A 14,322-nucleotide genomic window follows, 5' to 3' on the forward strand; every position below is an offset into this window, starting at 1 on the left:
ATATTCTTTATATTATTCCAATATATAATTCAACAATTATACTTCATAAATTCAACCACACAAGAACAATAAAACAATATAGATCAGATTGCAAAAAGGGAAGACGAGGTTTACCCTAGGAAAAACCCAACAACCTTTTCCAATAGAGAAATCATTTTGTTCAACAAGAGACACACCTAGACCTATGGTCAAACCTAGTCAACCAATGTCCAGCCTCCCAATCTGATCCAGAATTTTGCCTCCTACAAATCATGCAAACTTCCTGTGACTTATGCGCACTTCATGTTACTCATGAACTTCCTATTACACATGCACACTTTGTGTTCTTCACGCGGACTTCATGTTACACATACACACTTCTTATTCATCACGCATACTTATGTTACATGTGTGCACTTCATGTTCCTCGCATGGACTTCCAGTTACACATGTACACTTCCTGTTCCTCACACAAACTTCATGTTAACATGAACATTTTTGGTTCCTCACGCAAACTTCCCATTACACATGCACACTTCCTATTCCTCATATGCAAGCTAGAAGAGAGAGAGAGAGAGAGAGAGAGAGAGAGAGAGAGATGAATTTTTCCTTTTTCATCCTCCTGGTCCTTCTTGTCCTTCATTTGCTTGCCCAAAATATGCTTATGAGATTGAGATGCAAATTTCCCTTGTGGAGGAGGTCAAGTTGTCTTTATAAAATGTCTTTCTGGCTTGAATGGGTGTGGCCTTTGCCCTGGGCCAACTTAACTTGGATGGAGGTAGACTCGACAACATTTGGAGCCAAAAATTATAATTTCAAAATTCAAATTTTCTTATTTTTAGATGTCGCAATGGGACTTTGACTCAAAATAATTTTATTTTGGCTCTAGCATTTGAAATATGTTTTACAATAATTAATACAAGAACATCAAGTGGCCAAATATACATTATGACGATTGGCCATAGTTACAAATTCAACAAGAACCTTGTATTCGTTTAGAACAGCGTGCCAAACAACAACTCCTTATGCTTGTAAGAACAATCTCATCCTTGTGCTCCAGAAGACATAATTGTGTCCATTAAACAATGACAAACCATGTTTGGTGTATTTTACTTGCTTTTCCACGAGTCTTATTCATCTCTACCATTCAATGGTCAAATTGTTTTTGAAGGAACCCGCTCTTATATCAATTGATGGACTATTTAGCAATACTAAGAGGGTGTGGGGGCAAAGCACATATCTTATATAGAGAATAAATCACAAATATAAAGCAAAGCACATACATATATAGAGAATAAACATTTTTATGTGGAAGCCCAAAGCAGGGGAAAATGATGGAATGGTTTTCTTAATATATATTAAGAGTACATTCAAATTTATCAACACCAACTAAAAAGAAGCAACAATTTTTCGATTTATTAGCATTAATTAAAAGGAAGCACCAACTCGGTTTATCAACCCCAATTGAAAGGAAGCATGAACTCCCTATTTTATTAGCACCAAAGCTTATACAAGGTCAATATTAGTCAAAGAAATTTGTGCCTCTTATCTGCCCTCCTGGCAGTTGCACCTCTATACTTCACACAAGCACTCAATTTCCCAAACATAATTTTCTTTTCAAAAGAACTTCCCTCAAAAAATGATCCTTGAACTCAACCTCCTTATCAACATAACTCAACCTCAACAGGCCCCAAACTAGGACTGAAACTTGGAATTTAATGCACCTAAACTCATCCCTTAACAAATCAAAACATGGCTTCTAGAACTTTTCCTCATCAATAGAGAACAATGTTAGATAATCAAAATAGACCAAAAGCTTGCCTTTAAACACTCCAAGATTTGACCCTCAAAACATGCTCAAGTTTTGCCTTCTTTGTACCAAAACTTCGCCCTCAAAACATGCCTGAGATTAGCCTTATTTATACCAAAAATTCTCTCCTAAAATTTTGCCTCAAGAGGGGCAAGTGACTACTCTCAAGACAGACATGAAACTTGACCTTCCACACTGAAATTCGGCCCTCTACATAGATCTAAAATTCAGCCTTCTAGGCGGACAAAATTCAACCCTCGAGAATAAGTTCCTAATCAACCTTCTAACCAAGAACAAAAGCCTTCAAAAAGTGTGCCAAAAATCCTTCCATAATATACCAAAAAACCTTTCCAAAAAGCCAAAAAACTCTTCAAAAATGTGCCAACAATCCTTCCCAAAAAAGTCTCTCCAAATTAACTCCTTTTCACTTCTGGTTTATGGGGTATTAACCTTACAACTCCTTTTCTTCACTTGTTTGAACGGATCCTTGCGGCTATTTATAATGCACTTGAGGTCTAGACTAGGCTAACATGCCTACTAGTTGGGCCAACTTGTCCACTGGTTGAACTAGCTTGTTCAACTGGAAGAATGTATAATAAATATTAAAAAAAGCATTTCTCCTTAACTAAGGAGCTAGGAGTGTCATATATTATTGGAAAGTTCTGAGAATGAGCTTTCCAACCATATATGTTAAGCTTCCATTTGAGTTGGGTAAATGGAGTAAAAATGCATTCAAATATAAGGTATCCAAACGAGGCATCAAAAATCTAAAAACAATATTTTGAAATGTGTTATTGAATATATATCTTTCATTTGGGCAACCTTTGACATCAATGACAACTTCTTTCAATGGAAATTGAGAGTTATAGGAAACAAGAGAATAGTAAATTTAATTTCTTATTCACATAATTACCAATTTATTCTTATAATCTACATGCATTCCCACTTTGTGTTATGAATCTACACACGCACCATATGTTTCCCAATAGACACAATCAATTTTTATCTTCTCTCTATTTTTGAATGCCTTCCCAACTTCACGATATCTTCTACCCTGTTTTCTCTCCCTTCTCGACCTCGTTTGCTTTTTGTTCTTAAAGAACAATTTGGATGTTGAATATTCATAGTGGTTCAACTTCCTCATTTGTTTCCCAAACCAACCATTATTTGCTTGCATAGGTGGCCTAACAATTTTCCACGAAGTCCCATAAGCCAGATGGAATCACACAAGGCATGATCCATAATTTGTAGCAAACCGGAGACATTGTAACAAGAAGGCAAGGTCACAACACTATAACAACGAGATGGAGTTTCAACACTATGGTAGCATGGGGGAGTTGCAACACTATAACAAGGGAAAATCACAACATATAATGGCAAGGTGAAGTTGTAGCATTGTAGTGGTAATGTCGGAGTTGCAACACTATAAAAACAAGGTAGAGTCACAACATTGTAACAAGGGAAGTTCCAGTGGTGTAACATCAAGGCGGAGTCACAAAATTGTAACAATGAGATGGAGTTGCAACATTGTAACGAGGAGGCATAGTTACAACATTGTAACAAGGTAGAGTCACAACACTTATTTAATCCTCTAAACTACCAACTAAACTTGATTGATGTAGCTTGCTTAGACCAAGGATATTCTACATCATTAGTATTCATTTCACATCTCTAATGTTCTAAATTTGGAGTGGTCATGAACCACGAGATGTGATTCACTACATAACTCAAGACAAGTCTAGTGTAAGCAAGATATATCAAACTCCTTACTAGTAATAGATGGATTGGTACATTAGCTACTTTAACATCAATGTTCGCTAAAAGTTCAAGGCCTTTCTCCATAAGAGTAGATGATGTTTTGCAATTTACCATCTTAAACCTATCTAACAAACTTTTGGCATATTTTGTCAAAGATACAAAAATATGTTTATCTACTTTCTAAACTTCTACAGCGAATCAATCATGTAGGAAGATGAAGTCAATCATGTTAAACCCCACACAAATTGGATTTTAGCTTGTGAAATTACATTTACCTTACTACCCATGATGATGATGTCATCTACATATATCGCCAAAATAATTACAACTCCAATGCTTTTAACATAAAGGTTAGGATTTGAAAGACTAAATTAGCATCCTTGTTCACCCAAATATTTGGTAATATTGATGTACCATGCGATGGGCCCATACTTCAAGACAGAGAGCTTTCTTCAATGAACAAAATAATGTCTATTTCCTCAAAAGCCTAAAAAAGCTATGGCTAGTACATGTATATTTCTTCCTCCAAATCTCTATTAAGAATGACACTCTTCATATCCATCTAGTATAGTTTCCCACTAAATTGTGCTACCATGGCTATAACCAAATGAATCATGCTCATTTATTATGGGAATAAAGTTATCTTTATTATCAATTCCTTCTCTTTATGTGAAGCCTTTAGCAACCAATCATGACTTATGCTTGTTAAGTGTCACCTTCGCTTTGCATTTGAATTTAAACACCCATTTGCAACAAATGGGTTTCCTCCTTCAACGTAGACCTCATGTCTTATTTATCATTAAAGTCTCATGTTCAACATGTGTGACATTTTCCCATTTTGCTTTCCTTTCGCCTCTTCGTATTCTTGAGGTTCATGTAAATCTTAAAGGTTAACCATCAAAACACAATTAACTCTATTAGATTTATTGGCTCTTCTTGATCTTCCTTCTAACATTGTCTCCTGTCATCAAACATCTTCACTGGTGTAGTGCCTCAATTTTGGTCTCCTTTCCAGATCCTCTTCTTCCAAATGAACTTGCCATGGATTTCTTATTGGGAATTTCTAAAGGCCATCCTCATAATTCTCACCCCCTTTAGGTCATGGTTGTACAAGTTTCCTACTTGAGCTACTAGTCGAAATTTAGTTTGGTTCATTTCTATTTAGAGATCCATGCATATGCCATTGAACCCAAAATATTGTGTTGTCGTACTTGTGGCCTTCATCCCAACCATGCTTCCTCTGGAGTGTTCCTTTGCATTGTCTTTAATGGAGATCCATCAAGTGAATACACTAATGTGTGTACAATTAGTTCATCCCATTGTCCAATCCATACAATAGTACAATTATGCCTCTACCAATTCATTTTGCAATGGACTATAAGGTGTTCAAGTGCATCTTAAAATCTTAATGAGTACCAAAAGTTATTATATTCCTCACAAATATTCTCCACCATTATCAACCTTGAGAACTCTAATGCAACCCCCAAATTGTTTTTCCACCATTGCTTTAAACTTCATGAACTTGTCAAATGCTTCAAGTTTTAACCTTAAAAATTAGAGCTACATTTTTCTAGCAAAGTCATCTACAAGCAAGAAATAGCCAACATTGGACTATTGATATCTTCACAGGCCTACAAACATCCATATGAATCAACTAAAGGACCTCCTTGGCCCTCTTCAACCATGTAGCATGTATGGTTATTGAAAATAGCATGTAAATAGGGGCTACGCTTCATAAGTTTCCTTATTGAACACAAATTATGTTCCATACTTAGAACATTATAGACACTAAGGTTGGTTCAATTCTAGCCTCAAACCAATTGTATCTATTAGTGTAATGACATGTTACACGAAAAGATATATACCAAGGGAATTGCATTCCTTGATCTACTTTCTTAGCCATGAAAATGAGAAGTGCAGTCTCTTCATTGTGCTCTACAAGATGGACCCTCTTGTTTTTTTTTTTGTTGATGAGTGAATCCTGAAAATCACTCTTACCCTGTGGCTGAGAGGCCACAACTCAGGGGCATCTAAGCCGTCAAAATCACCCGGGGATCGCACCCGGCCTGAGCCGCACCAGCGGAAACCATGCTGGATTTTTTAGTATCAGCGAGACTAGAACCGGTGACCTATGCTTACGGAGCGCCTTAACAGCGCGCTCCTTCACCAACTGTTCTAAATCTCTTTGATAGATGGACCCTCTTGTTAAGATCCTTTGTAATTTTGTTTCTTATCCCACAACCACATTGCACAAAACTTCTTATGGTCCAACTTTCCACAATAATGACACATGAAAGTATTTTGTTTACTGTATTTATATATGTTGCCTTGACTATTTATTGCATCTTTATTTTTTGAAAGCTTGCCTTTGCCCCTTAAGTTTGTTGCAAATGCTAGTTTTAAACTTGTTATTTCACTTTCACTATCAAATTGTTTTTTGCACCTATCTTGTGACGAGGCTTATGCACATCACATCAAGTTTCAATTCTTTGTCAACAACAATAATATGACTTGTTTTAATAAAATAATTAAATGCAACTAGTAAACTTCTAAAAGTGATTACCATGATGTCTTCTTTCATCTTTTGCCCAAGGGAATTCAACATCTCACATTCTACATGTTTTTCGTCTTTTCTTTGTATGTGGTATGCTTGCATACTGCTTTTGTTCCAAATCCTTGTATATTCTACTTGTTAGAAATCAAAATAGTTTCATAGATACCACTATGTTTAACAAGGCCCACACTCCTAATATCACTAAAGGTGGGGAAGCTTAACCTTTAACTCCCTCAAATGTTCCAACAAATATACTCTTTAGGTCTATAATTTCCTTGCCATTTTTAAATGAATCAAACTCTCTTCATTTCTCCCTAAAGAGCGAAAATTATGTAAAGTAAAAAGAACATATATACACAACTTTGAGAAAACATAAAGAACAAAGAACAACAACATCAATAAGATAATGAGGATTTCATGAAATTCATTTGACTCATAATCATGTATGATGTATATGTATACATGTGATACATGCCTAGAATTGTTTACCTAGTGGTTGCAATGATTTAAAGCTATGCACATACAAAGGTCTTTCACTTTATGAAATTCATTCAACTCATATGAATATATATATGATGCATGGTATACAATTGTGACCTCCACTCTTGGTGATAATTAAAAGCAAGAGGTGTCATTTAATGTACATAGAGGTTAATGTACACCATCACTAGAGCCAACCTTTCACTCAGTTGTGGAACTTTTTAATTGGTACTTCCTTTCACAATCTTCATAAAGATGATATCCATTCAACATTATAAAAGTATCAAAATACTAACATGAAATGGTTATTCCACTATCCACAAGTATACATTTATAGACAACAAAAATGGGTACATGAAAAGCTCTAATATATTGATTAATATAGAGCTAAGTATGATTTACATAAAGAATACAAAAAAACTTTGTAGAAAATGACAACAAAGGATAAGCCCATAATCTAATTGAGTTTGATTTAACAATGCCAAAGGAAACATAAGGAAAATCTAAAACTAATGCGTCACTCTTTAAGTAACATACTTACTATTCAAAATGAGATCTTGTAAGAAAGACAAAATTGAAGTACATATGGGTGAGTTCATTAAAAATGTGGTAAGTGTTGAAATTTCTAAGTCTATCTGTTAGAAATTTAATCTGTATTCTTCTGATTTATTTCTTCTACTTGTTAATTTCAAACAAGTTATTTAAAACATATAAATAACGAAATAAACACAATACAGGCTCAAAATCTACAGATCAACAGTTGAAAGAAAACAAACACACAAGTGACACCGTTATTTTTGGACAAGTGGTCCCCGGAAAACCCAATGCGAGAAAACCAATGTAGTAATTCTGAGGGTTGATTATTATGCAGTATTTCCTTGAGTACAATCGGGTGCCAAACTGGCTCACCCAACAGACAAAAACAACCAACAGTAATACCTCTCTATTCGGAAACAGGTATTCAGAAAACTTGTCCCACAAAACCCCTCTCCAACAACTCTGAAGCATTGTGTTGTCCCTTCTGGCCTCTGCGTTGGCCTCAAACCTCTCTGCATCAGCCCTATGAGGCACTACACATCCTCTAGGACCCTCTGCGTCACTCTTGTTTCCCTCTGCATGGATAACGCGAGCCCTTTGGCCTCTACGTTGTCTCTGTTGGGCTCTGTGTGGCCTACTCTGGCTCCTGCGTCTGCCTCTCTGCTTTTGCACTGGTCTCTCGGCACTATCACTCCCTCTTTGTCCAATATTCACTACCCGTCACTATCGATCACTAATTCGAGTTTACTTAGCACACCCCGCTCTAGTAAATCGAATGATTGATCACTCTGGTGTATTCTCTAACTAGCCCTCAAGCATCCAGTAATCATTTTCATGTTGGTCCTTCAACGGCCGAGATTAAATCTCTAATCAACGGCTAAGATTAGATTTGTCTTGATCCATGTCTTTTGGAACCTTCTAACCCAGTTTTATATTAATACACATTAATATTTTATTTTTATTCCATTCAAAATATTAATTATTTTAATGTCTCCCCAAATCGGTTAGAATCTGCCCAAACCATTTCTGGGTCTTGGAGATCTCATGTGCTTTAGCCTCTCCACCAATTTTCATGGCTAGAGCACATCCGATGCTACCCCAAATCAATAGTAAACACCCAATAGAAAATTGCATTGATAGACAAATTGTTCAAAATGTGATCTTGTAAGAAAGACAAAATCGAAATACAGATAAGTGAGTTCATTAAAAATGTGGGAAACACCAAATAGAAAATTGCATCGATGGGTAGACAACTTTTATTTCAACATCATAGAAGGAAGCAACAAGCATTACAAGGAACTCTTAAAGTATGAAGATATTGAAAAAAGCAATGAAAAAATCTTCATGTAATTCAAAATAGTAATGTAAGTGTAATTATTCACATTATATGTGTAGTCATTTAATATAGTTTTTATAATTAATGAGTTCGTGAGATTTATTACTCAAGAGCAACTAACTAATATTTTAGTTTTTCATGATATAGTCTCATATTTTACAAGTCAAAAGAATTTAGTGTAAAGTGAGCACTAGTGAAGATTGATGGTTGTATACTCCTATTAAATACACTAAACTAAAAAAAACAATAATAGCGCAAGAAAAGAAAACAAGAGTGGATGATGCAGGTAAGAGCTATAGGTCATCTTAATTGGAAGAAGGCCAAATTGTCATACATGTAGATATCTTGACCGAAAACAAAATATTTAATGCAATGAATAGAGATGAGCAACAATGGAATAAATAGTGAATGCAATAATATATAAGAGAAGCACAACTCCTGTAATATATTGATGTTACACAACTCCTAAGAAATAGGAGAGTATCTCTCAATAACCCTAAGAGGTAAAATAACATATTATCATTTACAAATATTTTTGAACAAGTATGATAATGCTCATCCTACCATTTATACATACAAGAGGCCCCTTGCATTGCCTAGAAGGATCATACTAGGTGTCCTATCCCATTTGAAGCATATGACATTTGCTGAAATTACCAAGGATTTAAAAATAAATCAATAAAACAAGTTGGTTAAATAAATATAGGTTTAGTTTATGCACCCAAAAGATATTATGCGATGAACATATATTTGTTATCATCTAAGACATTTTATAAGTCTCAGTAACTATCAATACAAGGGGTTAGCTCAATTGGTTGTCACCAATGTTTCTAGGACTTTGGCTAGTTCCATGACAATAGGTGCTTAGTTCATATCCCCATAGGTTAGGCACACTAGTTTCTACCACCAAGTTTACTAAATGTAGAAAAACATTCCTTGAGTTTCTCAATGAGGAAAAAGATACTCTCAATGATATATTTTTTTATGGTTGACACAAATTGATCAAACACCCTAGGTGGATCTTTAATCCGCAGAAAGAAGAGAAAGAAGAGACCATGCAGTTTAGCTTATTTCCACAGCTGGAAAAACATTGCATCATATCATCACAGCTGGAAAAACATTGCATCATATCGTCACATTATAGTATAGATAATGAGCATCAACCCCAAGAATGTAATGAACATATATATTTGAAGTGTCACATCCTAACTAAAGAGATGACCTAACGAAAGCACATGACCCCAAAAATGTAATGAACATATATATTTGAAGTGTCACATCCTAACTAAAGAGATGACCTAATGAAAGCACATGACGCATCAACCTTGTGATCCTTCAATGTATATATATACACCATCATATAGGTCATTGTAAATGCCATATCATTCAATCTATCCTATTCGTTATTTTATATTACTTATATTACTTGTCCTACATGGGTGGTAGAATTTTTAAATATATTTGAAGTGTCACATCCTAACTAAAGAGATGACCTAATGAAAGCACATGATGCATCAACCTTGTGATCCTTCAATGTATATATATACACCATCATATAGGTCATTGTAAATGCCATATCATTCAATCTATCCTATTCGTTATTTTATATTACTTATATTACTTGTCCTACATGGGTGGTAGAATTTTTAAATTTCTTCTTCTATATACCTTTTAAATGCTTAATTGCATACATGAAAACAATTAACTCTGAAAATAGTTCTATAACGAAAATGCTGTGCAATATTTTGCATGGTGATGGATCAGAGATAATTATGAGAGATGCTCATCTATTTTCGTATTGCATTTACATATTGGTGAAAGGCAATATCTGGTTCCATTGGGCTAGACAGTTATAAAATATGCACCAGGGTTCCATCCTCATTTGTTCTGCCCCCACCTGAATGGCACCTTATAATACAAAGTGTTAAGGCTGAGTGGAAGCCCTGGTCTATTTTGACCAAATAGATACTCGTGAGACCCTAGGACGTAATAAAAAGGAACTAGTCTCATATAGAGCATCCCCTCGGAGCATATTTTTAAGAAACATTACATCATATCCTCACATTATAGTATAGATAATGAGTATCAACCCAAGAATGTAATGAACATATATATTTGAAGTGTCACATCCTAACTAAAGAGATGACCTAACGAAAGCACATGACGCATCAACCTTGTGATCCTTCAATGTGTATATATACACCATCATATAGGTCTGTAAATGCCATATCATTCAATCTATCCTATTCGTTAGTTTATATTACTTGTCCTACATGGGTGGTAGAATTTTTAAATTTCTTCTTCCATTTACCTTTTAAATGCTTAATTGCATACATGAAAACAATTAACTCTGAAATAGTTTTATAACGAAAATTCTGTGCAATATTTTGCATGGTGATGGATCAGACATAATTATGAGAGATGCTCATCTATTTTCATATTGCATTTATATATTGGTGAAAGGCAATATCTGGTTCCATTGGGTTAGACAGTTATAAAATATGCACCACGGTTCCATCCCCATTTGTTCTGCCCCCACCTGAATGGGACCTTATAATACAAAGTGTTAAGGCTGAGTGGAAGCACTGGTCTATTTTGACCAAATAGATACTCGTGAGACCCTAGGACGTAATAAAAAGGAACTAGTCTCATATAGAGCATCCCCTCGGGGCATATTTTTAAGAAACAGCCTGCCCCCTCTCTCTCTATATATATAGAGTACGTGAAGCGAAATCTCATAAGAATCAATGAAGAGGATGTAAAGGGCCAACTTTGATGCAAAGACTAAAGACTACCCAAAAACTTACGAAATTACACTGAACATTACTACTAAATTAAGCAAAATTATCTGAATTTCGGACAGCCATTGTGTATGTGTATATTGAAAAGAGAGTATATGAAGCAACTCATAAAGAATCTTCTGGTGAGGATGTGAAAGACCTGTAACTTCAATATAAAGATTAACCTAAAAATTAACGAGATTGCACTAAACTTTACTACTGAATTTAACGAAAAACTTGGACATCGATCATCCAGATAATTTAACAAAAGTCCACAATATTTTGAGAAGTGAGCATGGTTGAAACCAAGAGGAAATTGTACATAACATTAGACCCCGTATTTGGAAGTTCAAAAGATTCATCGAGGCAATGCAGGTTGATACAAGAAGCACTGGCACAAATACAAAAGCTTCAATAGCCAATAGTTGAAGGAAAATGTAACAAGCATCCAAGGATGTCAAATGGTAGTTGTTCTATTACATTAGTTCTGCAACCCGACACCTTTTCTAATTCCCAACTGTTAATATGCACCTTCGACACTAATTCATGCCAAACTATTAATATGCATCTCCTACATCAATATTTGTAACAAAAAGTGAACTCACTCTTTCTAAAATATAACGGCTAGTGTTCCCATGCTGTTGTCATGTGTGGATTTTTCATAGCTTGCCTGTAATCAGCCTCTAAAAGCTATGAGTAGTAGTAGCCAGGACTAGAAAACCCAAAACTGTAACAACTCACTATCGCCCATACCTATCATGCCGCCTGCAGTTGAAACCGTATGAGATCAAATCAAACTTGTCAATTACATAATGGAATGCCTTCTTACACAGTTCCAAATTCAGAAATACCATATACCTATAGTGGTCGCTCCTGTCCCTTGAGGACCTTTCTCGATCTCTCAAGCGTTCTCCTGATATTTCCCTTGAACGTGAACGAGACCTTTCCAAAAGCAAAATCCGGAAACAGAACAATGTATAATATCTGATGGAAGCTATTTGCCAAATGCATCAAAGACCAACAAAATCTAAAAGCAAGTACTAAAGACATGGCAAAACACCCTCAATCACCCTCTACTGCTGGCAATTTCAAAGGTACTCATTACACAAATCACACAATTAGTGAACAGCATTACCTCTTGTGACTCCTAGAGTTATCCCGTTCTCTGTTACGGTCTCTATCATATCCACGTTCTCTTTCTCTGCTTCTGCGATCACGGTCTCTTTCTTTGCTTCTATGGTCACGGTCTCTTTCTCTGCTTCTGCTGTCACGATCTCTCTCTCTTTCCTTTTCAACTTCTCTTTCTCGGTCCCTGCTGGATGTTCTATCGTGCGGTCTGCATTCAAAATTTCACTTCTTAAAATAATAACAAGAATTCACTGTAAAATAAACCATACAAGACAAAAAGAAACAAAACTTATCACCAAGCCAATTGTCCCAACTATATACGCCATTCAAATCCAAGTAGCAATAAGCAATACTTTTAGAAAAATGCCACATTCTCCTCTTTTTCGATGCTAAGTTGGGTTTCAATTTGAGTTGAACCACAAGAGCCTGTTGGTCTCCTAGCACGAATACAAACATTAAGAAAACAAACCGACTATGAACACTAAAAGACAAAACCCAAAAAACCATGTGAATTATTTACCCTTTCGGATTTGTTTAATGAAAGGTCACAGATGCTTAAAATCATGGAATATGTGTCCAGGCAACTATCACTTTGTCCTTTTAATATCATTTTTTAAGCAAGTGGTGCTAATAATAACTTACAGCTGTCCTTTGGCTAATAAGCTGCATCGCTGAGGGGCATTTCTATGCCGTCAAAATCAACCAAATGACCCAGGTTACAATACCCTCCAAATCGTGCTCTTGATATCTTATGTCTTGGGCTTGTATAAATTTACCCAGTTTTTTCCATAATTCTCATTTTTTTTTGTAAGTTTGGTAGGCTCTCTGATTTTCGAGTTTTACATGTCCATTATTCACCCCGCCACGGGGGGAGGGTAGCACAAGATTCGAACCCAAGATCTCTGGTTCGCTGAGACTTCATTCCACGGCTATCGCCACTTAAGCTACCCCAGGCAGACCATAATTCTCATTTTTGAACGCAATCATTACTGTGATTCAATATTAAAGTTCACAAGAAATATGAAGTAATGAAGATAAAGAGACAAGTATTGGCTAATGATGACAAGAAAACAGATAGAGAATTTAGTAGTTACCTTTCAACATCTGCAACGCGATCAAGTTTTCGCAATTTATTTCTCTCTTCCTGCAAAACAGAACGAACGTGAACTTGGTGATACCAGTATTTTCAAGCAACTAGATCAAACAATTGATGCTCTTTAGAATTACAAGCAAACCACATTTTTAATCAGAAAGTCACCATATGCCAACAATTATAAAGCACGACATACAAGCACTGCAAGAGAGATATATAAAAGTTTGAAGACATGTTTCAATATTAAAATAGTATAAATAAAAAGGGGTGGCAGGAGTGGCGGGGGGGGTATTCTCTGCCCTGATGAAACAATTGAATTAACATTTTCGTTGAACCAAAAATCATGCCGAGGAACAAGCTATCCTAGTCTTTAGATCATTGGCGATTCTCAACTCATCATTCAAAACCTGATTAAGGAAAATCTGCCAAAAGACATGATTTTAAAGGCAGACCTGAAGAAGGTCTGGGGGATACTAAAGAGCATCAACACTTCTGAGATCCATCATATTTCGAGACAAAATAACAAATTAGTTGATTCTTTGGCTAAATCAAGCACCTCATTAGCCCAATGAATAATCAGGATTAATGACAAGCAAACAATTACAACCATACCATCATCTGATGGTTAATAAATCGAAGATTAATTGTAGAAGGCATGTGGACTCAAGGTGGAAGTCATGTCATGCAAAAGAAATTATAATTCAAGGTGGATTGTTCAGTGTTGAGAGACTCATGTCCATGTTGTTATTACTCCAAGTGTGTGGGGCATACAAGACTACTGTGTGTATGCAGCATCTCCAGTCCTCTCATGCAGGAATGTGGAGAATGAACGTGCCAAAGGCCATCTCGCATGAGGAATTTGAGATA

General features: G+C 35.7%; 1 protein-coding gene across 1 annotated transcript in view; it reads right to left on the minus strand.

The window, feature by feature from the left end:
• Nucleotides 1-11,533: 11,533 nt before the first annotated feature.
• Nucleotides 11,534-14,322, minus strand: part of LOC149201211 (U1 snRNP-associated protein usp106-like) — a 184,629-nt gene continuing 181,840 nt past the window's right edge. The window contains exons 11-14 of the mRNA XM_089402885.1: nucleotides 13,457-13,506; nucleotides 12,370-12,570; nucleotides 12,093-12,176; nucleotides 11,534-11,999 (exon numbers count right to left, since the gene is read on the minus strand). Coding sequence (XP_089259011.1) covers nucleotides 11,975-11,999; nucleotides 12,093-12,176; nucleotides 12,370-12,570; nucleotides 13,457-13,506 — 360 coding nt within the window. The 3' untranslated portion in view covers nucleotides 11,534-11,974. The remainder of the gene's footprint in view (nucleotides 12,000-12,092; nucleotides 12,177-12,369; nucleotides 12,571-13,456; nucleotides 13,507-14,322) is intronic.

Source organism: Pinus tabuliformis, chromosome 2_1 (assembly GCF_031772625.1).
Source record: "Pinus tabuliformis cultivar Carrire ecotype Pingquan chromosome 2_1, CPIR1, whole genome shotgun sequence".
Taxonomy (NCBI): domain Eukaryota; kingdom Viridiplantae; phylum Streptophyta; class Pinopsida; order Pinales; family Pinaceae; genus Pinus; species Pinus tabuliformis.